General features: G+C 46.1%; 1 protein-coding gene across 2 annotated transcripts in view; it reads left to right on the plus strand.

Annotated features, from left to right (window-relative positions):
• Positions 1 to 11,090: 11,090 nt before the first annotated feature.
• MELK (maternal embryonic leucine zipper kinase) overlaps positions 11,091 to 24,992 on the plus strand; it is a 93,676-nt gene continuing 79,774 nt past the window's right edge. The window contains exons 1-3 of one of the 2 annotated variants that reach the window (XM_039474913.2): positions 11,091 to 11,238; positions 20,576 to 20,671; positions 21,927 to 22,012. In XM_039474913.2, the coding sequence (XP_039330847.1) occupies positions 20,614 to 20,671; positions 21,927 to 22,012 (144 nt within the window). In that variant the 5' untranslated portion in view covers positions 11,091 to 11,238; positions 20,576 to 20,613. The other variant, XM_074395048.1, reaches the window with a different exon arrangement.

The following is a 24,992-nucleotide window of genomic DNA, read 5'->3' on the forward strand; positions in this document are numbered from 1 at the left end:
GAGCCGAGATCCCTCCGTTACACTCCAGCCTGGGCGACAAGAGCAAAACTCCCAAAGTTTTGGCCTCCCAAAGTGCTGGGATTACAGGTGCAAGCCAACGCGCTTGGCCTATTTTTGTATTTTTTGTAGAGACAGGATTTCGTTGTGCTGCCCAGGCTGGTCTTGAACTCCTGGGCTCAAGTGATCCTCTTGCCTCAGCCTCTGAAAGTGTTGGGATTACAGGCGTGAGCCACTGTGCCCTGCCAGGCCCTGCCATGCTGCTTGTCTGCTGACATTTTGAGTAGCAAAGATATAATTTTCAAATACCGTAACTCAGCTTTAACAACTGTTAACTATTGGCCAGTTTTGTTTCCATCTCTCATCCATTCTCTGTCCCAGATTATTTTGAAGTAAATCATGGACATTCTATCATTTACCTGTATTTCATTATGTATCTCTCTAAAAACTTCAAAGTGTTTGGCCGGGTGTGATGGTGCATGGCTGTAATCGCAGCTACTTGGGAGGCTGTGGCAGGAGAATTGCTTGAACCTGGGAGAAGGAGGTTGCAGAGAGCCAAGAATGGGCAACAAGAGTGAAACTGTCTAAAAAAAAAAAAACAAAAAAAAAACTTAAAAGTACTTCCTTTGAAAAATATAATCACAATAGCACCAGCAGCTCCCCAAAAGTTTAACAATGATTCCTTAGTATCATCCAGTATCCAGTCAGCATTCACATTTCCCTGATTGTCCCATGAATACTTTTTAATTTTTTTGAGATGGAATTTCATTCTTGTTGCCCAGACTAGGGTGCAATGGAGAGATCTTGGCTCACCGCAACCTCCACCTCCTGGGTTCAAGCGATTCTCCTGCCTCAGCCTCCTGAGTAGCTGGGATTACAGGGACACACCACCACGCCTGGCTAAGTTTTGTATTTTTAGGAGAGGCCAGATTTCTCCATGTTGGTCAGGCTGGTCTCGAACTCCCAACCTCAGGTGATCCACTGGCCTTGGTCTCCCAAAGTGCTGGAATTACAGGCATGAGACACTGCTCTCGGCCGTGAATGCTTTTTATTGTGATTTGTTAATTTGCCTCTTCAGTCATTTTAATCTGAAGATTCTCCTTCCGGCTTTTTCTTTTCCTTACATTTATTTATTTATTTATTTGTAGGAAACTAGATATTTGTCCTGTAGTTTTCCAGTGTGGATTTTGCTGCCTGATGTTGTTGAGCATGTTCCTTTCTCTCTTACATTTCCTGTAAACTGGTAGTTGGATCTAGAGCCTTAATTGGATTTAGGTTTTTTAACAAGGCTAAACCAAGACGGTGCTGTGCATTCCATCAGGAGGTGCCTCAAGTCTGGTTGTCTTTCTGTCCATAATCTTTGTAAAGGAGTCATCTCGCCTAACAATGAACCCCGTGACTGGGGTCTGCTGCCACCGGGTGGTAGCAGGGTGCCATAGCCTCAGGTTCAAGGAGTAGTAAAAGGATCCCAGAAGGCAGGACTTGTCCTCTTCACTGAACCTACAATAAATCATCATGATTCTCAAACATGATATTTCAAAGCTACTTTTATTTTATTATTTTTCTTTTTAGAGAGAGTCACCCAGGCTGGAGTGCAGTGGTGCAATCATTGCGCACTGCAGCATCAACCTCCTGGGCTCAAGCTATCCTCCCATCTCAGCCTCTTGAGTAGTCGGGACGACTAGCACACACCACCACGCCTGGCTAGTCTTTTTTTTTACCTTTTTTGTTTTGATAGAGATGGGGTCTTGCTAAGTTGTCCAAGCTGGAAGCTACTTTTAAAATAAGGCCGGGTGCTGTGGCTCACACTTGTAATCCCAGCAGTTTCGTAGGCTGAGGCGGGTAGATCACTTGAGGTCAGGAGTTTGAGGCCAGCCTGGCCTAGACGGTGAAACCCTGTCTCTACCACAAATACAAAAATTAGCAAGGCATGGTGGTGCGTGCCTGTAGTCCTAGCTACTCTGGAGGCTGAAGCAGGAGAATCACTTGAACCCAGGAGGTGGAAGTTGCAGTGAGTTGAGATTACACCTCCCAAGTAGCTGGGATTACAGATGCGTGCCACCATCCCCCGCTAATTTTTGTACTTTTAGTAGAGATGGAATTTCACCCTGCTGGACAGGCTGGTTCGAACTACTGACCTCGTGATCCACCTGCCTTAGGCTCCCAAAGTGCTGGGATTATAGGTGTGAGCCACCGCACCTGGCCTAATGCTATATCATTATAGCATGAAATAATAGTTACAATTTATTAAGCCCAAGAACCTTATATCCATATCTTATTTAATTTTCACTGCATTCCAGTCTTGACAGAGCGAGACTCTGTCTCAAAAATAAATATATAAATAAAATAAAATGAAATAATGCTGCTGGGTGCTGGCTCACGCCTGTAATCACAGCACTTTGGAAGGCTGAGGCATGAGGATTGCTTGGCTGCAGTGAACTATGATCAGCCATTATACTCCAGCCTGGGTGACACAGGAAGATCCTGTATGTAAAAAATAAAATAGAATAGTCTAATTATTATTATTATTATTATTATTATTATTTTTTTTTTTGAGACGGAGTTTCACTCTTGTACCCAGGCTGGAGTGCAATGGAGCGATCTTGGCTCACCGCAACCTCCGCCTCCTGGGTTCAGGCAATTCTCCTGCCTCAGCCTCCTGAGTAGCTGGGATTACAGGCATGCGCCACCATGCCCAGCTAATTTTCTGTATTTTTAGTAGAGACGGGGTTTCACCATGTTGACCAGGATGGTCTCAATCTCTTGACCTCTTGATTCACCCGCCTCGGCCTCCCAAAGTGCTGGGATTACAGGCTTGAGCCACCGCGCCCGGCCTAATTATTTTTTTTTTTGAGATGGAGTCTTGCTCTGTTGCCTAGGCTGGAGTGCAGTGGTGCAATCTTAGCTCATTGCAATCTCTACCTCCTGGGGTCAAGCTGTTCTCCTACCTCAGCATCCTGAGTAGCTGGGATTACAGGCGCGCACCACCACACCCAGCTAATTTTTATATTTTTAGTAGAGACAGGGTTTCACCATGCTGACCAGGCAGGTCTTGAACTCCTGACCTCATAATCCGCCTGCCTCAGCCTCCCAAAGTGCTAGGATTACAGGTGTGAGCCATGGCCCTGGCTTAATGCTGTGTCTTTATAGCATGAAAGAATAGTTACAATTTATTAAGCTCTTGAGACTTAGGAATTCTCAAAAAAAAAAAAAAAAAAAAAGAAAATTGATTAAGCTCAGGAACCTTATATCCATATCTCATTTAATTCTCACAACAGCCGGAAATATTAAACTGTGGTGTGCATGTTTTGTAAAACAGTGGTGATGCTGGAGTTTGATGTCAAGACTTGTTCTCAACCAGTTATGTGCCTATCTTTTTTTGTGGTCTATATTGGAGTCACTTGTCCTTCCTGTCTCCACCCTACATGCCCTTATAGTGGTGCTGCTATTTTTTGTTTGTGCCATGCCCCTTCATTGGCATCCATTTTCCCTCCTGGGAGACTTAACTTTCTCTTTAGTATCTTTTTTTTTTTTTTTGAGACAGAGTCTTGCTCTGTTGCCCAGGCTGGTGTGCAATGGTGCAATCTTGGCTCACTGTAACCTCTGCTTCTTGGGTTCAAGCCATTCTCTTGCTTCAGCCTCCCAAGTAGCTGGGACTACAGCCATGCAACACCATGCCTGGCTAATTTCTGTATTTTTTGTAGAGATGGGTTTCACCATGTTGGCCAGGCTTGTCTCAAACTCCTGACCTCGAGTGATCCACCCGCCTTGGCCTTCCAAAGTGCTAGGATTATAGGCATGAGCCACCACGCTCAGCCTTTAGTATCTTTTTATTTTTTTTTTTAAGAGACAGAGTCTTGCTCTGTCACTCACTGCAGCCTTGACTTCACTGGCTCAAGGGATCCTCTAGCTTCAGCTTCTCGAGTAGCTGGGACCACAGATATGACCTACCATGCCATACTAATTTTTAGAAAATTTTTGTAGAGATGGGTTTTTGCCATGTTGCCCAAACTGGTCTAAACTTCTGGCCTCAAGCAATTCTGCCACTGCCTTGGCCTCCTAAAGAGCTGGGATTACAGGTGTGAGCCATGCGCACAGCCTGCCTTTGGTATCTTTAAATCTTTCCTGACTTAGTAAGTAGTCCAGAGCACTGTGATGTTTCACAATGACCAAATCACATAATAACGCATTTCTCAGACTTGTCCCCCTCATTAAGTGGCTCTTGGCTGTACATTAAAATGACTCTTTTCTTTTCTTTTTTTTGAGACGGAGTTTCATTCTTGTTACCCAGGCTGGAGTGCAATGACGCGATCTCGGCTCACCACAACCTCCGCCTCCTGGGTTCAGGCAATTCTCCTGCCTCAGCCTCCCGAGCAGCTGGGACTACAGGCACGCGCCACCATGCCCAGCTGATTTTTTTGTGTTTTTAGTAGAGACGTGGTATCACCATGTTGACCATGATGATCTCGATCTCCTGACCTCGTGATCCACCCGCCTTGGACTTCCAAAGTGCTGGGATTACAGGCTTGAGCCACTGCGCCCAGCAAAATGACTCTTAAAAAGTCCCAGCTGGGCCGGGCACGGTGGCTCAAGCCTGTAATCCCAGCACTTTGGGAGGCCGAGGCGGGTGGATCACGAGGTCAAGAGATCGAGACCATCCTGGTCAACATGGTGAAACCCCGTCTCTACTAAAATACAAAAAATCAGCTGGGCATGGTGGCGCGTGCCTGTAATTCCAGCTACTCAGGAGGCTGAGGCAGGAGAATTGCCTGAACCCAGGAGGCGGAGGTTGTGGTGAGCCGAGATTGCGCCATTGCACTCCAGCTTGGGTAACAAGAGCGAAACTCGCCGGGCACGGTGGCTCAAGCCTGTAATCCCAGCACTTTGGGAGGCCGAGGCGGGTGGATCACAAGGTCGAGAGATCGAGACCATCCTGGTCAACATGGTGAAACCCCGTCTCTACTAAAAATACAAAAAACTAGCTGGGCGTGGTGGCGCGTGCCTGTAATCCCAGCTACTTAGGAAGCTGAGGCAGGAGAATTGCCTGAGCCCAGGAGGCGGAGGTTGCGGTGAGCCGAGATCGTGCCATTGCACTCCAGCCTGGGTAACAAGAGCGAAACTCCGTCTCAAAAAAAAAAACAAAAAAAAAAAAACAAGAGCGAAACTCCGTCTCAAAAAAAAAAAAAAAAAAAAAAAAGTCCCAGCTGAGGCTGGGCACAGTGGCTCACACCTGTAGTCACAGCACTTTGGGAGGCCAAGGTGGTGGATTATGAAGTCAGGAGATCAAGACCATCCTGGCCAACATGGTGAGACCCTGTTTCTACTAAAAATACAAAAATTAGCTGGGCATGCTGGCCTGCACCTGTAGTCCCCAGCTAATCAGGAGGCTGAGGCAGGAGAATCACTTGAACCCAGGAGGTGGAGGTTGCAGTGAGCTGAGATCATGCCATTGCACTCCAACCCGGGCAATGAGAATGAAACTCCATCTCAAAAAATAAAATATAAACGGCCGGGCACGGTGGCTCAAGCCTGTAATCCCAGCACTTTGGGAGGCCGAGGCGGGTGGATCACAAGGTCAAGAGATCGAGACCAACCTGGTCAACATGGTGAAACCCCGTCTCTACTAAAAATACAAAAAAATTAGCTGGGCATGGTGGCGCGTGCCTATAATCCCAGCTACTCAGGAGGCTGAGGCAGGAGAATTGCCTGAACCCAGGAGGAGGAGGTTGCGGTGAGCCGAGATTGCACCATTGTACTCCAGCCTGGGTAACAAGAGCGAAACTCCGTCTCACAAAAAAAAAATAAATAAATAAAATAAAATAAAATAAAATATAAAATAAAATATAACTCCTGCTGAGGGTGTCTTCTGTGTCTGCTGGAATTCTCATCCTCTTCACTTTCTTTTTTTTTTTTTAAAAAGATGGGGTTTCTCCATGATGGCCAGGCTGGTCTTGAACTCCTGACCTCAGGTGATCCACCCACCTCGGCCTCCCTAAGTGTTAGGATTACAGGCGTGAGCCACTGCGCCCGGCATCCTCTTCACTTTCTTACCTTTTCCTTTCTCCTAGTTCTGATTTAGTGAAGCCAGCACCCCAGCATTCCATTTTTTTCTCTAACTTATATTCTGAACCATTTGCAAGTGAGTTGTTTGGTCAGGCATGGTGGCTCACGCCTATAATCCCAGAAGTTTGGGAGGCTGAGGCAGGAGGATCACTAGCTCAGGAGTTCAAGACCACCCTGACCAACATGGTGAAACCCCGTTTCTACTAAAAATACAAAAAATTAGGCGAGCATGGAGGTGCACGCCTGTAATTCTAGTTACTCTGGAGGCTGAGGCATGAGAATCGCTTGAACCCGGGAGGCAGAGGTTGCAGTGAGCCAAGACCATGCCACTGCATTCCAGCCTGGGTGACAAAGCGAGACTTCATCTCAAAAAAAAAAAAAAAGAAAGGAAGTGAGTTGTTGGGCCAGGTGCAATGGCACACGCCTGTAATCCCAGCCTGGCCAACATGGTGAAACCCCATCTCTACTAAAAATATAAAAATTAGCTGGGTGTGGTACTGTGTTCCTGTAGTCCCAGCTACTCAGGAGGCTGAGGCAGGAGAATTGCTTGAACCCAGGAGGCAGAGGTTACCATGAGCTGAGCTCATGCCACTGCACTTCAGCCTGGGCAAGAGAGTAAGATTCTATCTCAAAAAAAAAAAAAAAAAAAAAAAAAACAAAGAAAGAAACAAAGAAAGAAGCAGGTTGTTCCAGTCTGTGCAAAATAGCTAGACCTGGTCTCTACAAAAAATTTAAAAATTAGCTGGGTATGGTGGCATGCACCTGTAGTCTCAGCTACTCAGGAGGCCAGTGTGGGAGCATTACCTGAGCCCAGGAGTTTGAGGATCGCACTGGGTGACAAATACTTTAGTGTCCTTTTCCAAGAACAAGAAATTTTTTTTTTTTTTTTGAGATGGAGTCTTGCTTGTTACCCAGGCTGGAGTGCAGTGGCAGGCTCTAGGCTCACTGCAACCTCCACCTCCAGGGTTCAAGCAATTCTCCTGCCTTAGCTTCCCAAGTAGCTAGGACTATAGGCCCATGCCAGCATGCCCAGCTAATTTTTGTATTTTTAGTAGAGACAGCGTTTCACCATGTTGGTCAGGCTGGTCTTGAACTCTTGACCTCAGGTGATCCACTGGCCTTGGCCTCCCAAAGTACTGGGATTACAGGAGTGAGCCACAGTTCCCGGCCTGGGGTTTCACCATGTTGGTCAGGTTGGTCTTGAACTCCTAACCTGTGACCTGCCCGCCTCAGCCTCCCAAAGTTCTGAGATTACAGGCGTGAGCCACCGTGCCTGGCCCATTGTGAGTTTTAGATTCCTGGTAGAGATGTTACATCTGGCTGGGTGTGGTGGCTCATGCCTGTAATCCCAGCACTTTGGGAGGCTGAGGCAGGTGGATCATAAGGTTAGGGGTTTGAGACCAGCCTGGCCAACATGGTGAAATCCAGTCTCTACTAAAAAAAAAATACAAAAATTAGCCAGGCATGGTGGTGTGAGCCTATCATTGTAGCTACTCGGGAGGCTGAGTCAGGGAAACTGCTTAAACCCAGGAGATAGAAGTTGCAGTGAGCCAAGATTGTGCCATTGCACTCCAGCCTGGGTGACAGAGTGAGATTCTGCTTCAAAAAAAAAAAGGGGGGGGCTGGGTGTGGGGGCTCACACCTGTAATCCAAGCACTTTGGAGGCCAAGGCGGGCAGATCACCTGAGGTCGGGAGTTCAAAACCAGCCTGACAAACATGGTGAAATCTCGTTTGTTTTTTTTTTTTTTAAAGATTTTATATCCAAAATGGCCTGACCTACCCAGTGAGTGACTCTTGAAACAGGGAGCAGCAGAATCATAATGTGACCTCCTTATGGTATTGTATTGTTGTTTTGAGGAAACAGGCCCACAGAGGGCCACACTCTTTTCTCAGGCCCCTTATCCCGGAGCTGCAGCCTTCTTGCATTAGGCTGTTTTTCATTATTCCACAATTACTCTCCTTAATTCAGTGATATTCGAACTATTTGAATATGTACTCTGAAAATAGTCTTGAAATATTTTAAGTTGACATCTAAGTTTTTTTTTTTTTTTTTTGAGATGGAGTTTCGCTCTTGTCACCAAGGCTGGAGTGCAATGGTGTGATCTCGGCTCACTGCAACCTCTGCCTCCAGGGTTCAAGCAATTCTCCTGACATCTAAGTTTTTTTAATCATAACTTTGAAGGATTGCAAAGGATGTAATTTCTGGATTATTGTAAATATACATATACAAGCATACGTCCTTTTATTTCGCTTTGCTTTATTGTGCTTCACAGATGTTGCATTTTGCATTTTTTTTTCAAACTGAAGGTTGCTTTGTGGCAACGCTGTATGGAGCAAGTCTATCGGTATCATTTTTCCAACAGCCCATGCTCATCTTGTGTCTGTGTGTCACCTTTTGGTAATTTTCACAATATTTCAACATTTTTTCATTATAGTTTATGTGTGATGATGAACTACGACCAGTGATCTTGAAGCTCTTCTTATAACTGTTTTGGGGTACCATGAACTACACCCATAATTAGACTGCACACTTAATTGAGAAATGTTGTGGTGTTCTGACTGCTTCACTGGCTGTTCCCCATCTCCCTCTGTCTCCTCAGGCCTTCCTATTCCCTGGGACACAACAATGTTGAAATTAAGCCAATTAATAACCCTACAATGGCCTCTAAGTGTTCGACTGAGAGGAAGAGTTACACATCTGTCACTCGAAATAAAAAGCTAGAAATGATTAAGCTTAGTGAGGAAGGCATGTCTAAATCTGATAGGCTGAAAGGGAGGCCTCTTGTGCCAAATAATTAGCTAAATTGTGAATGCAAAGGAAAAGTTCTTGAAGAAAATTAAAAGTGCTACTCCACTGAACACATGAGTGATAAGAATGCGAAACAGCCTTACTGCTGATAGGTAGTAGTCTGTATAGAAGATCAAACCAGTCACCAAATTCCTTGAGCCAAAGCCTAATCCAAAGCAAGGTCACAACTCTCCTCAATTCTGCGCTGGCTGAAAGAGGTGAGGAAGCTGCAGAAAAAAAGCTGGAAGCTAGCAGTTGGTTCATGAGATTTAAGGAAAGAAGCTGTCTCTGTAATATAAGAGTGCGTGGTGAAGCAGGAAGTGCTGATGTAGAAGATGCGGGAAGTTATCCAGAAGATCTGGCTAAGATCCTTGATGAAGGCGGCTCCACTGAATAATAGATTTTCAATGTAGAAGAAATAGCCCTGGGTTGGAAGAGGATGCCATCTAGGACTTTCATAGATGTCAATGCCTGGCTTCAAATCTTCCAAGGACAGGTTGACTCTCTTGTTAGGAGCTAATGTGGCTGGTCACTTGGAGTTGAAGCCAGTGCTCATTTGCCAGTCTGAAAATCCTTGAGCCCTTACGAATTATGCTGAATCTACTCTGCCTGTGCTCTATAAGTGGAACAACAAAGCCTAGATGGCAGTATAACTGTTTATACTGTGGTTTACTGAATATCTTATTTATTTATTTATTTATTTATTTATTAATTTAATTTAATTATTTTAATTAATTTTTTTTTTTTTTGAGACGGAGTTTCGCTCTTGTTACCCAGGCTGGAGTGCAATGGCGCGATCTCCGCTCACCGCAACCTCCGCCTCCTGGGTTCAGGCAATTCTCCTGCCTCAGCCTCCTGAGTAGCTGGGATTACAGGCACGTGCCACCATGCCCAGCTAATTTTTTGTATTTTTAGTAGAGACGGGGTTTCACCATGTTGACCAGGATGGTCTCGATCTCTCGACCTCGTGATCCACCCGCCTCGGCCTCCCAAAGTGCTGGGATTACAGGCTTGAGCCACCGCGCCCGGCTATTTATTTATTTATTTGAGACGGAGTTTCACTCTCGTTACCCAGGCTGGAGTGCAATGGCGCGATCTCGGCTCACCGCAACCTCCGCCTCCTGGGTTCAGGCAATTCTCCTGCCTCAGTCTCCTGAGTAGCTGGGATTACAGGCACGCGCCACCATGCCCAGCTAATTTTTTGTATTTTTTTTTAGTAGAGATGGGGTTTCACCATGTTGACCAGGATGGTCTCGATCTCTTGACCTCACAATCCACCCACCTCAGCCTCCCAAAGTACTGAGATTACAGGCGTGAGCCACTGCGCGCGGCACTTCACGGCCATTTCTATGTAATTTTCCTTTTTCTGTCCACAAATGTTATTTGAAGATATGGTAGCCTAAGTCACTCTTAACCTATTTTGGTTCTGGAAATTGCTGGATTCTGGACTGATTCTTTGGTCAATTAAACCCTGTAAAATTTAATTTGTCTAAATATTTTCTGAGCCGGACACAGTGGCTCACATCTGTAATCCCAGCACTTTGGGAGGCCGAGGTGGGATGATCCCTTGAGGCCAGGAGTTCGAGACCAGCCTGGCCGAGATAGTGAGATCCCATCTCTACCCACAAAAAATTTAGCCAGCTGTGGTGGGGCGTGCCTATAGTCTCAGCTACTGGCGTTCTTATTCCTCTGTGGCAACACATTTTGGAGAGGGGGAGGTACTCCTGTCTTTGTTGGGTGGGAGAACGGCCAGTGGGCAAGGCAGCATGAAAATGAGAATTGTGATTGCCAGAGGGCAGATCAGTTTTAGGAAGAGAAAGTAAGAAAGTTGGGTTATGTGGAGCCCGGCGCGGTGGCCGTCGCCTGTAATCCCAGCACTTTGGGAGGCCGAGGCGGGAGGATCACGAGGTCAGGAGTTCGAGACCAACCATTACCAGAATGGTGAAACCCCGTCTCTTTAAAAAAAAAAAAAAAGAAAGTTGGGTTATGTGGAGACTTCACGTATCCACGGCACCTGGAAAATTACCACGTGCCCTCCAGGGCAAGACCAAGGCCTCACACAAGGTCACCTCGCAGCCCAGTGGACCTCCCGGCCATCCCTTTCAGGGCTCCGCAAAGACCGCGAGCCATTGCCCGGGTGAGAACCCCCAACCCGCACTGTGCGCGCCCCCGCCTGCCGTGCGCGCCCGCTTCCCTCGCACGCCCCGCCCCTTCCGGCCCAGGAGATTTGATTCCCTTGGCGGGCGGAAGCGGCCAGAACCCGGCGGTCGAAAAGGTTCCTAGGTACTCTGTAGCAGCTGCTTCTCTCAGGACAGCGGGTCTCTGTCCTTCTGTCCGGCGCCTCTGTCCTTTTGTCGGGCGCTGCCCCGCCCTGCCCTCCGCGCCTCAGGTCAGTTCTCTTGCCTGCCCGCCACAGCCCTGCGGGGTCTGGGGTCTGGGCTGTGCGGGGCTCAGCGGCCCAAGTCCAGTTTGCTCCGGCCTCTCGGGAGACTGGAGGATTTCATCGGAACCCTGCACTTTACCAGCCCTATTCCCTGGATGAGATATTTAACCTTTCCGACCCGCGGTTTTCTCCTCTGTAAGTGGGGATAATGACCGTGTCTGCTTAACAGGGTTATTGAAGAGGTGTTAAGGCCAAACGTTTGCCACCTAGGAGGCTACGGTAGATGTGAATTTCCACTTCCTGTTTCCAGTTTCCGTGAAAAAAGTTCAAAGTTGGGTTTCGAGTTTTTTCTGTTTGTACAACTCAGTTTACTGGAGCAGTCCAGTAAAAAAGGAGATATGTTATCACTACCTTTTCAGTCCAAATCTGTCCTCTCCTGTCATCTCCCCAAAGTAGTGGCTTCAGAGCCTCCCACCAAAAGGGGAATTTTCACCGAATGCTGTATCAGTAATAGGAGCAACGGGGTTGCTCCCACCAAGAAACCTGGTGTGGGGAGGAGGGAGCGAGAAAGGGGAGACCCCCTCAGGAAAGGCTGCCCGAGATAGGGATCAGGCCCCTAGTACTTAGGATGAGTAATTGTTTTTGAGTTTAACCTTTGGCATTTCTCCTTTGTTAGTGGAATGAGGTGAGCATTAGGAGCCTGGATTGTTTTTTTTCTTTTTAAAGATGGGGTTTCACCATGTTGGTCAGGCAGGTCTTGAACTCCCGACCTCAGGTAATCCGCCTGCGTTGGCCTCCAAAGTGCTTGGATTACAGGCGTGAGCCACTACGCCCAGCCAGGAGCCTGGATTGTTGCTTAGAGGCCAGTGTTCCTAACTTTGGTGTATATTTTGGTTTTTGTTTCCCATGGGGTCTGGGAGAAATTAGAAAACCAGAAAAGCCCTTACTACACCTTTGTGGGCTTGTTTCACCTGAGGATCTGTCCTTTCTGTGTAACTATTATGGACCAACTAGATGGGCAAATCAATCCCAATGAGTGCCTCGTTGGTGCTTCTAGAAGCCTTTGCAAGGGAGCAGGGCAGGCTGCTAATTAAATGTGTTGCAAGGCCACATTATAAGTCATTCTGAGCTCGGCGTGGTGCCTCACGCCTGTAATCCCAGCACTTGGGGAGGCCGAGGTGGGCAGATCACTTGAGGCCAGGAGTTCTAGACTGCCTGGCCAACATGGGGAAACTACGTCTCTACTAAAAATACAAAAATTTAGCTGGGCATGGTGGCGCGTGCCTGTAGTCCCAGGTACTCAGGAGGCTGAGGCAGGAGAATTGCCTGAACCCAGGAGGCGGAGGTTGTGGTGAGCCGAGATCGCGCCATTGCACTCCAACCTTGGTAACGAGAGCGAAACTCCGTCTCAAAAAAAAAAAAAAAAAAAAAAAAAAGCCAGACATTGCGTGGTGCATGACTGTAATCCCAGCGACTGGGGAGGCTGAGGCATGAGAATTGCTTGAACCCAGGAGGTGGAGGTTGTGGTGAGCCGAGATCGTGCTACCGCACTCTAGCCTTGGTGACAGAGTGAGACCCAGTCTCAAGCAAACAAACAAACAAAATCCAAAGCACCATTCTGTATTCTACTTCCTGTTTGAAATTATCCTCAGCATCAATGTCTTTCCAAGCTGACTAGACAAGACAAATGTATTACACATCAAGTAATAATAACCCAAATGATACTGTTAAAAAATGCCCCCAATTTATTACTATCCTGTAAAATTTCACCATAAACTTCTTATTATCTAGCCAATTCCTTGCTCTTCAGAGACGTTAAAGACCCCAATTATATATACCCCCAATTCTTTTCTTTTTTTTTTGAGAGATGGGGTCTCGCTATGTTGCCCAGGCTGGAGTGCCGTGGCTATTCACAGGCATGATCCCACTACTGATCAGCACGGAGTTTTGACGTGCTCCATTTCCGACCTGGGCCGGTTCACTCCCACTTAGGCAACCTGATGGTTCCCTGCTCCCACGAGGTTACCATATTGATGCCACACTTAGTGCGGATACCCGATTGGCAAAGCACACTACAGCCCAGAACTCCTGGGCTCAAGCGGTCCTCCCACCTCAGCCTCCCAAGTAGCTGGGACTACAGACGCGCCACCGCGCCTGGCCATTCTTCTGTTTATTTAGTCAAGCTCAGAAAGGCACTCAGGTGTCTGATTGGGGTCTAATTTCCTTCTTCATTATTCACAGTTGAGAGGCAGTCTTTCACATTGACTGATAATATACCTCCAACAGCTACAAGTTGGATTACTCCATTCACAAGGTTTTTCTGTATTCTGTATTAACAAACTGTAAAGGATAAACAGGGCACATAAGATTATTTAGAACCAGCTCCACAGTCACAAAGATTTACAAATCAAGTATAATCTGCTATCAGTGTAGCAGTTTGTAATGTAAGCACCAGTTTTCTCCCTTTTTTTTTTTTTTTTTTTTTTTTTAGACAGAGTTTCCCTTTTGTTGCCCAGGCTGGAGTGCAATGGCGCGATCTCGGCTCACCGCCGTCTTGGCCTCCCAGGTTCAAGTGATTCTCCATGTTGGTCAGGCTGGTTTTGAACTCCTGACATCAGGTGATCCACCTACCTCGGCCTCCCATAGTGCTGGGATTACAGGCGTGAGCCACCGCGCCCGGCCAGCACCAGTTTTCTCATACAGCAGCAACAATGATGTTCCCTGGATTCAGTAGCTATAATCTTAAGTACACATTGATGTTACTTATCCAAAGATGTGTAATTTGAGAGAAGGGGGTAGATAAAGAAAATGGAAGAAAAAAAAAAGTGCATGGCTTCAGTCTTACCTTAGTTGTTAAATGGACAACTAGTCCATCTCTGCTGGTTGACCAGAGGCCATGACCTGGATGTTTATAACTCTTTTTTTGTTCTTTTTTTTTTTTTTTTTTTTTTTTTTAGCTAAAGACGGGGTTTTACCATGTTGGTCAGGCTGCTCTTGAACTCCCGACCTCAGGTGATCCACCCGCCTTGGCCTCCAAAGTGCTTGGATTACAGGTGTGAGCCACTTCACCCGGCCAAGGATGTTTATAACTCTTTTGGGAGAAGTCTATCAAGTTAATTATGACACTTTTTATTTTTGTAATTATGACATTCTTTTTTTTTTTTGAGACGGAGTTTCGTTCTTCTTACCCAGGCTGGAGTGCAATGGTGCGATCTCGGCTCACTGCAACCTTTGTCTCCTGGGTTCAAGCAATTCTCCTGCCTCAGCCTCCCGAGTAGCTGGGACTACAGGCATGTGCCACCATACCCAGCTAACTTTTGTATTTTTAGTAGAGACGGGGTTTCACCATGTTGACCAGGATGGTCTGGATCTCTTGACCTCGTGATCCACCCGTCTCGGCCTCCCAAAGTGCTGGTATTATAGGTGTGAGCCACCACACCTGGCCGTAATTATGACATTCTTAAATCCCTAATCTGGGAAGTGAATTCCAAAATCTTACAAATTGCCTTCTCTTTCTGAGAGTAACAGTTTGAAATAGCTCAGTCCTTTTCGTGGCATGTAGACATGCATTCAGATTTATAGCCCATTGTTCCTCCATTTTCATTCTCCTGCTCTTTTTTTTTTTTTTTTTTTTGAGATGGAGTTTCGCTCTTATGGAGTGCAATGGCATGATCTTGGCTCACCACAACCTCTGCCTCCCGGGTTCAAGCGATTCTCCTGCCTCAGCTTCTGGAGTAGCTGGGATTACAGGCATGTGCCACCACGCCTGGCTAATTTTTTTTAAATTTTCAGTAGAGATGGGGTTTCTCCATGTTGGTCAGGCTGGTCTTGAACTCCCGACCTCAGATAATCCACCTGCCTTGGCCTCCCAAAGTGCTGGGATTACGGGCATGAGCCACCGTGTCCAACCTGCTGTTTCTCTTTCATCTCCTGTATCAGGGCTCTGGAGATTTCTCAGCCTTAGGTTGAGCTCTATACTTTTACTGTTTTTATCATCTTTTGATTTCTTAGTCCTATAATTCCTGTTTTTTTTTTAGGATGAGGTTCCAGTTCATTCCCACATTTGCCCCACTGACAAATGCCCTTTAAAATGTTTCTGAATTAGTGTTGCTGTTAAAAGTAGTTTTTTTTTAGGCCGGGCGCGGTGGCTCAAGCCTGTAATCCCAGCACTTTGGGAGGCCGAGGTGGGTGGATCACGAGGTCGAGAGATCGAGACCATCCTGGTCAATGTGGTGAAACCCCGTCTCTACTAAAAATACAAAAAATTAGCTGGGCATGGTGGTGCGTGCCTGTAATCCCAGCTACTCAGGAGGCTGAGGCAGGAGAATTGCCTGAGCCCAGGAGGCGGAGGTTGCGGTGAGCCGAGATCGCGCCATTGCACTCCAGCCTGGGTAACAAGAGCGAAACTCCGTCTCAAAAAAAAAAAAAAAAAAAAAAAAAAGTAGACCGACACCATCTAATGATTTTTACTACAGATGTGGTCTTTGGCCTATAGGCCTTAAGAGTCACAGCTCACTGAGGCCGGGTGTGGTGGCTCACGCCTGTAATCCCAGCACTTTGGAAGGCTGAGGCGGGCAGATAACCTGAGATCAGGAGTTTAAGACCAGCCTGACCAGCCGGGTGCTGGTCACTGCACCTGGCCTCTGCTCTAGTTTTCTATTGATTGACCAATATATATTTTTTTTTTTGAGACAGAATCTTGCTCTGTTGCCCAGGCTGTAGTGCAGTGGCACGATCTCTGCTCACTGCAGCCTCCGCCTCCTGGATTCAAGCAATTCTTCTGCCTCAGCCTCCTGAGTAGCTGGGACTACATACACGTGCCACCAAGCCTGGCTAATTTTTTTTTTTTTATAGAGACGGGGTTTCACCATCTTGGCCAGGCTAGTCTCGAACTCTTGACCTCAGTTGATCCGCCCACCTCAGCCTCCCAAAGTGCTGGGATTACAGGTGTGAGCCACCATGCCTGGCCTTATTTTTGTATTTTTAATAGAGATGGAAGCTGGGCACTGTGGCTCACGCCTGTAATCTCAGCACTCTTGGGAGGCTGAGGCGGGCGGATCATGAGGTCAGGAGTTCGAGACTAGCCTGACTAACGTGGTGAAACCCAGTCTCTACTTAAAAAAAAAATACAAAAAAATTAGCTGGGCTTGGTGGTGCATACCTATAATCCCAGCTACTTGGGAGGCTGAGGCAGAAGAATTGCTTGAACCCAGGAGGCAGAGGTTGCAGTGAGCCGAGATCACGTCATTGCACTCCAGCCTGGGTAACAAGAGCAAAACTCCGTCTCAAAAAAACAAAAAACAAAAATAGAGATGTGGTTTCACCATATTGGCCAGGCTGGTCTCTAACTCCTGACCTTGAGATCTGCCCGCCTCAGCCTCTCAAAGTGCTGGGATTACAGGTATGAGCCACCGTGCCTGACCTTTTAAATTTTTTTATTTTTTGAGGTGGAATCTCATTCCTATCGTGCAGGCTGGAGTGTAGGTCTTGGCTTGGTTCGGTCTTGGCTCCCTGCAACCTCCACCTCCCGGGCTGAGTGAGTGATTCTCCTTCCTCAGCCTCCCGAGTAGCTGGGATTACAGGTGACTATCATGCCTGGCTAATTTTTGTAGTTTAATAGAGACGGGGTTTCTCCATGTTTCTCCTGGTCTCAAACTCCTGACCTCAGGTGGTCCACTCCCCTCCACCTCCCAAAGTGCTGGAATTGCAGGCATAAGCCACTGTGCCTGACTGGCTTTTTACTTGCTGATAATAATTTACCTTTTCTCTCCAAGTGAAATGATTCATGGAATCAGTGTTTCAGGCATTGAAAAATGGTATTTTTTAAATGTCTTTTGTGGTTCTTGGGGTTTTGATAACTTCATTCAGATTTTTCTCCACCTCAGTTTAAGAAGACTGCCTATCGTTGTATGAATTACTCTATTACTCTGTCGTCTTTTATAAGCTTACAACACTTCTGAGGTCGAACTCACACTCTAGGTCTTTGAAATTCATAGCCATTATTAAGGCTTAGTAACAGAACTTAGTAACATGCTAGTCACTGAGTTCCGGATAAGGACAGGGTGAAGAACACAGAAATTGAAGGTAGTTTATGTGGTACCTGCCACTCATCAATTTGAGCTTTAAACAGGCTTATTTGGCCGGTGCAGTGGCTCATGCCTATAATCCCAGCACTTTGGGAGGCCAAGGAGGGTGGATCACCTGAGGTCAGGAGTTTGAGATCAGCCTGGCCAATATGGCAAAACCCAGTCTCTACTAAAAATACAAAAAATAGCCTGGTGTGGTGGTGTGTGCCTGTAGTCCCAGATACTGGGGAGGTTGAGACAGGAGAATCGCTTGAACGTGGGAGGTGGAGGTTACAGTGAGCTGAGATTGCGCCACTGCACTCCAACCTGGGTAACAGAGTGAGACTCCATCTCTTTTTTTTTTTTTTTGAGACAGAGTTTCTCTCTTGTTACCCAGGCTGGAGTGCAATGGCACGATCTCGGCTCACTGCAACCTCCGCCTCCTGGGTTCAGGCAATTCTCCTGCCTCAGCCTCCTGAGTAGCTCGGATTACAGGCATGTGCCACCATGCCCAGCTACTTTTTTTTGTATTTTTAGTAGAAACGGGGTTTCACCATATTGACCAGGATGGTCTCGATCTCTTGACCTCGTGATCCACCCGCCTTGGCCTCCCAAAGTGCTGGGATTACAGGCTTGAGCCACTGCGCCCGGCCCTCTTTTTTTTTTTTTTTTTTTAAGATGGGGTTTCACCATGATGGCTAGGCTGGTCTTGAACTCCTGGCCTCAGGAGATCCACCCCCCTCGGCCTCCCAAAGTGCTAGTATTACAGGCGTGAGCCACTGCGCCTGGCCGAGACTCCATCTCAAACAAACCAACCAACCAGCTGTAAGTGGTGGCATGTGACTCCTGACCTCAAGTGATCCACCTGCCTCAGCCTCCCAAAGTGTTGGGATTACAAGTATGAGCCACTGCACCCGGCCCTGACTAGTTTTTAATTTTTAGTAGAGACAAGGTCTTGCTTTATTGCCCTGGCTGGTCTTGAACTCTAGGCCCCAGGTAATCCTCCCGCCTTGGCTTCCCAAATTGCTGGGATTATAGATGTGAGCCACCACGACCAGCTATCGTTATGCTTCTTCCTTTTGTCACTTCTAGTTGTAGGTTTGGTATGGGTAAGACCTTAGCTATCTATGTTTTAAACATTTCAAATATTTGTTTTTTATTTTTTATTTTTTTAAATTTTTTGAGATGGAGTCTTGCTCTGTTACCCAGGCTGGAGTGCAGTGTCTTGATCTCGGCTCACTGCCTCCCAGGTTTAAGCAATTTTCCTGCCTCAGCCTCCCGAGTAGCTGGGACTACAGGCGTGCACCACCATGCCCAGCTAATTTTTGTATGTTTAGTAGAGACAGGGTTTCACCATGTTGGCCAGGCTGGTCTCTAACTCCAGACCTCGTGATCCGCCCTCCTTTGCCTCCCAAAGTGCTGGGATTACCGGCGTGAGCCACCGCGCCCACCCAGCCTTTTACTTTTAAGTCTTTACTATTACTGATTTGGTATAATGTGAGCTAGAGATCCAATGTGGTTTTTTTTTTTCCCTCGCCTCATGGCTAACCAGTTGTCCAGCTCCAGATCTGCGTTTCCATCACCTGTTACCTCTAAAGCAGTCTCAGTTCAGTACCTGTCAACTTTTACTTCCTCTGGGATCTTTGCACCCAAATTCCCTCTTTCTGGAATATTCTCCCTTTAATTCTTTGTGGGCTATGACTCTTTTTTTTTTTTAAGAGACAGGATGTCTCCATGTTGGTCAGGCTGGTCTTTTTCTTTTTTTTTTTTGAGACAGAGTTCTGCTCTTGTTACCCAGGCTAGAGTGCAATGGCGTGATCTCGGCTCACCACAACATCCGCCTCCTGGGTTCAGGCAATTCTCCTGCCTCAGCCTCCTGAGTAGCCGGAACTACAGGCACACGCCACCATGCCCAGCTAATTTTTAGTATTTTCAGTAGAGACAGGGTTTCACCATGTTGACCAGGATGGTCTCGATCTCCTGATCTCATGATCCACCTGCCTTGGCCTCCCAAAGTGATGGGATTACAGGCGTGAGCCACCGCGCCCGACACCATCTAATGATTTTTACTACAGATGTGGTCTTTGGCCTATAGGCCTTAAGAGTCACAGCTCACTGAGGCCGGGTGCAGTGGCTCACGCCTGTAATCCTAGCACTTTGGGAGGCCAAGGTGGGTGGATCATCTGAGGCCAGGAGTTCAAGACCAGCCTAGCCAACATGGTGAAACCCTATCTTTATAAAAAAATTAAAAAAAAAAAAAAAAGAATGCCAGGCGCGGTGGCTCAAGCCTGTAATCATTAGATGTGTTTAGCTTGCTGCAGCAAGAGAAACCATACTCCTGAGAATTTTGGGTAGTGTCAGAGTGAATTGAAAGGGGCAGATGAGGGAAGAATGAGGTGGGGCTAAGGATGTCATATCACAGTCTGATTACCCACAGGGCTGATTTTCTCAATTCTCATCCTTTGAATTAGAGCTTGGATTAAATGTTACCTTCTCAGAAACCACTTTTACTTATTTTTATTTCAGTATTTATTATAAATTATAATAATTTTTTTGAGATGCAGTCTTGCTTTGTCACGTAGGCTGGAGTACAGTGGCGTGATCTCAGCTTGCTACAACCTCAGCCTCCTGGGTTCAAGCAATTCTTCTGCCTCAGCCTCCTCAGTAGCTGGGATTGCAGGCGTATGCCACCACGCCCGGCTAATCTTTCTATTTTTAGTAGAGATGGGGGTTTCACCATGTTGACCAGGCTGATCTCGAACTCCTGACCTTGTGATCTGCCCATCTTGGCTTCCCAAAGTGCTGGGATTACAGGCATGAGCCACCATGCCTGGCCTATAAATTATAGTTATTACTTTGTTGTCTACTTATTTGCCTTTGTCTTCTCCACTAGAATATACTGCTATAAGAATGGTGGAGATGGCCGGGCGCGGTGGCTCAAGCCTGTAATCCCAGCACTTTGGGAGGCCGAGGCGAGTGGATCACGAGGTCAAGAGATCGAGACCATCCTGGTCAACGTGGTGAAACCCCGTCTCTACTAAAAATACAGAAAAATTAGCTGGGCATGGTGGCGTGTGCCTGTAATCCCAGCTACTCAGGAGGCTGAGGCAGGAGAATTGCCTGAATCTAGGAGGCGGAGGTTGCAGTGAGACGAGATCGCGCCATTGCACTCCAGCCTCGGCAACAAGAGCGAAACTCCATCTCAGAAAAAAAAAAGAATGGTCGAGATGATCCAGTATCATTTCATTTACTGATTATGTACTATCTCTGTCTTTCAGGTACTTTTTCTAATTCTGACTAAACTTCCAAGAGTACTATGAAAGATTACGATGAACTTCTCAAATATTATGAATTACATGAAACTATTGGTACAGGTAATTGTATTTTTTGGGGGGCAGTGGATAAATAAACTATTTGAGAGTATAGATTATTGGGTAGGCATGAGCTTTTTAGTGTAACCCATATAGTTTTAAAATTCTTCTACTTACTACAGTAAGATAAAGTGGCACAAGCAGAGAGGAGAGCAGTAGGAGAAGCCCTGTAGGTTATTTCAAGGACTTTGACTTTTATTCTAAATAAAAAATTTATTCTAAATATTTCTTTTATTTCTTGACTTTTATTCTAAATAAAAGTTATTGGAGAGTTTTGAGCTAAGGGGTAATCTGACCTTTGTTTTTATAGAGTTGCTCTGGCTGCTTGGTAGATAAAAGGTTGGGTGAGGGAGGGCAAGAGCAGAGGCAGAGATATGTTAGGAGGCTATTGCAATAATTCAGGTGTTGATGCTAGCGATGATGGTGGCATGGATGAGGGTGAGGTGGTAAAAGCAATGACAGGGGTGGGATTTTATACACTTTACACATATATATATACCCCGATGTGTGTGTTTTTTTATTAAGGTATAACATAGTAAAATATGCAAAGTGCATTAATCTCAGTAAAGTTTTACATATGTATATGTATACACATACCCATATATTCCCTGCTCAGATCCAGACATAAACTATTTCCAGGGAGTACCTCCCTAGTTTCCCCAAGGTAACCATTGATATATTTTGAAGACAGAGCCAATGGGATTTACTGAGGTGCTAGAGAGAGAGAGAAGGGCTAATAATGGTTCCAGGGCTTTTGGCCTGAGAACCAAGGAAAATGGAGTTGCCCTTTGTTGAAATAAAGAAGACCATGGGAGAGACTACTGGGAAATTCTTTTCGGAAATGTTAATTTGGAGATTTCTTTTAGCTCTCTGAGTGGAGATGTTTATCCAGCTTTTGATCCAGTTTTGAAACATATTTGCTTATCTTCAAAGTTTTTAAACTGAGTGGTCTCGGGAACTTTATATTGTATTCTAGCAGTGTTAATTATAAAGGAAATTTAATTCAGTGTTAATCATAAAGCAAATTTCTAAAGTGAATTCTGTTTTCTTTTTGATTACAAAGTTAGAGATATTATTATCATGGTAAAAAAATAAAAACCTTCAGCTAGACATTGGATAAGAGGAAGCAACAGGAAAAAAAAAGCCAAAAACTTCCAGGAAAATTTGGCTTGATAGAGTCTTTTAAAATTATTATATATAAAAAGGTGTTTGTGCCTGAGTCCTTGATTATCTTTTCATAATACATTTTTCTACTTAGGTGGCTTTGCAAAGGTCAAACTTGCCTGCCATATCCTTACTGGAGAAATGGTAGCTATAAAAATCATGGATAAAAACACACTAGGGGTAAGTTTAAATTTATTTTAAAAATACTCTACTTAGAGATCAGTTTTGTGAATTAAAACCTGAATTGTTCTGATGTTCTAGTTACTAATCTTAGAATATGATTTTTATAGCTTTTAAAAACATATAGCCTGGGCGTGGTGGCTCACGCCTGTAATCCCATCACTTTGGGAGGCCAAGGCATATCACTCGAGGTCAGGAGGTCGAGACCATCCTGACCAGCACGGAGAAACCCTGTGTCTACTAAAAATACAAAATTAACTGGGCATAGTGGCCCATGCCTCTAATGCCAGCTACTCAGGAGGCTGAGGCAGGAGAATCACTTGAACCCGGGAGGCGGAGGTTGCCGTGAGCTGAGATCATGCCATTGCACTCCAGTATCGGCAACAAGAGTGATACTCCGTCTCAAAAAAAAAAAAAACCTGCCGGGCACGGTGGCTCAAGCCTGTAATCCCAGCACTTTAGGAGGCCGAGGCGGGTGGATCACGAGGTCAAGAGATTGAGACCATCCTGGTCAACATGGTGAAACCCTGTCTCTACTAAAAGTACAAAAAATTAGCTGGGCATGGTGGCACGTGCCTGTAATCCCAGCTACTCAGGAGGCTGAGGCAGGAGAATTGCCTGAACCCGGGAGGTGGAGGTTGCGGTGAGCCGAGATCGCGCCATTGCACTCCAGCCTGGGTAACAAGAGCGAAACTCCGTCTCAAAAAAAAAAAAAAACCCCCAAAAAATATAGCTCTGTGGTTTTAAAAAGTAATCTGAGGGAAGGGATTACTTTGTCCTTCAGATTTTAGTGCAGGGCAGTTTTATATATATTTGAAGTCTGTAGCATCCATTTGTAGTCTGTAGTCTGTCAGTCTTTCTGGATATTAATATGTCCCATCTTTATTTTATTTATTTTTTTTGAGACGGAATCTGTCACCTAGGCTGGAGTACAGGGGTGTGGTCTCAGCTCTCTGCAACCTCTGCCTCTCGGGTTCAAGCAATTCTCCTGTCTCAGCCTCCCAAGTAGCTGGGACTGCAGGCACGTGCCACCACACCTGGCTAATTTTTGTATTTTTAGTAGAGATGGGGGTTTCACTATGTTGGGCAGGATGGTCTCCAACTCCTGATCCACGAAATCTGCCTGCCTTGGCCTTCCAAAGTGCTGGGATTACAGGTGTGAGCCACTGTGCCTGGCCCCCATCTTCATTTTCTTATAATACTCTTACTAAATGTAAATCTGTTTTGTAGTATAGATGAGTAGATAGATAAATGTTATGTCCTAGCTTTTTTTTTTTTTTTTTTGAGACAGAGTCTTGCTTTGTCACCCAGGCTGGAGGGCAGTTGCACAATCAGAACTCACCGCAGCCTAAACCTGCCAGGCTCAATCTATCCTCCTGCCTCAGCCTCCTAAGTGGCTGTGACCAGAGGCACGTGCCACCTGCACAGCTAATTTTTAAAAATTTTTCTAGAAACAAGGTCTCACTATATTGCCTAGGCTGGTCTCAAATTCCTGGCCTCAAGCAATCTTCCCATCTCAGCCTCCCAAAGTGCAGGGAGTACAGGCATGAGCCACCGTACTTGGCCTGTCCCAGCATTTTATTCAAAATGGCTTTAGAAGTTATGTCACGAAATCCTTTTCCTAATCAATCTCTTTTTCCTCTATGTGAATTCTTCCAGGATGAACAGCTTGTTACCTCCTAAAGCAGCACATTCAATTTGTGGGCTTGGCTACAATGTATAAAAAGTTCCTTTTTTGGCTGGGCGCGGTGGCTCAAGCTTGTAATCCCAGCACTTTGGGAGGCCGAGGCGGGTGGATCAAGAGGTCAAGAGATCGAGACTATCCTGGTCAACATAGTGAAACCCCGTCTCTACTAAAAATACAAAAAAATTAGCTGGGCATGGTGGTGCATGCCTGTAATCCCAGCTACTCAGGAGGCTGAGGCAGGAGAATTGCCTGAACCCAGGAGGCGGAGGTTGTGGTGAGCCGAGATCACACCATTGCACTCCAGCCTGGGTAACAAGAGTGAAACTCCATTTCAAAAAAAAAAAAGTTCCTTTTTTTTTTTTTATTTTGAGACAGAGCCTCACTCTATCACCAGGCACCAGGCTGCAGTGCTGTGGCGTGATCTCGGCTCACTGCAACCTGTGCTTCCTGGGTTCAAGCAATTCTCCTGCCTCAGCTTCCCTAGTAGCTGGGACAACAGGTGCACGCCACCACACCTGGCTAATTTTTGTATTTTTAGTAGAGAAAGGGTTTCACCATGTTGGCCAGGTTGGTCTCGATCTCGACCTCGTGATCCTCCTGCCTCGAACTCCCAAAGTGCTGGGATTACAGGTGTGAACCACTGCGCCTGGCCCAAAAAGTTACTTTTAAATTGAAATAAAGCCTGTCTTTTTTGGTATTTTTTGGGGGGCTTCTGTACCCTTTCCAGTGTTTGAAGTCACCTTGAGTCATCTTTTTTTCCTAAATCCTTCCACCTTTATTTGTTTGTTTGTTTGTTTGTTTGTTTGTTTGAGACAGAGTCTTGCTCTCACCCAGGCTGCAGTGCGGTTCTGCCATCTCTGCTCACTGCAACCTCTGCCTCCCAGATTCAAGCAATTCTCCTGCCTCAGCCACCTGAGTAGCTGGAACTACAGGCACACGTCATCACCCCTGCTAATTTTTATGTTTTCAGTAGAGACAAGATTTCATCATGTTGGCCAGGCTGTTCTTGCACTCCTGACCTCAACTGATCCACCCACCTTGGCCTCCCAAAGTGCTGGGATTACAGGTGTGAGCTACCACTTTCGGCCTAACGTTTTATAAATGTTCTTTTTTTTTTTTTTTGAGATGGAGTTTCGCTCTTGTTACCCAGGCTGGAGTGCAATGGTGCGATCTCGGCTCACCGCAACCTCCACCTCCTGGGTTCAGGCAATTCTCCTGCCTCAGCCTCCTGAGTAGCTGGGATTACAGGCACGCACCACCACGCCCAGCTAATTTTTTTGTATTTTTGGTAGA

The sequence above is a fragment of the Saimiri boliviensis genome, chromosome 2 (assembly GCF_048565385.1).
Source record: "Saimiri boliviensis isolate mSaiBol1 chromosome 2, mSaiBol1.pri, whole genome shotgun sequence".
Taxonomy (NCBI): Eukaryota; Metazoa; Chordata; class Mammalia; order Primates; family Cebidae; genus Saimiri; species Saimiri boliviensis.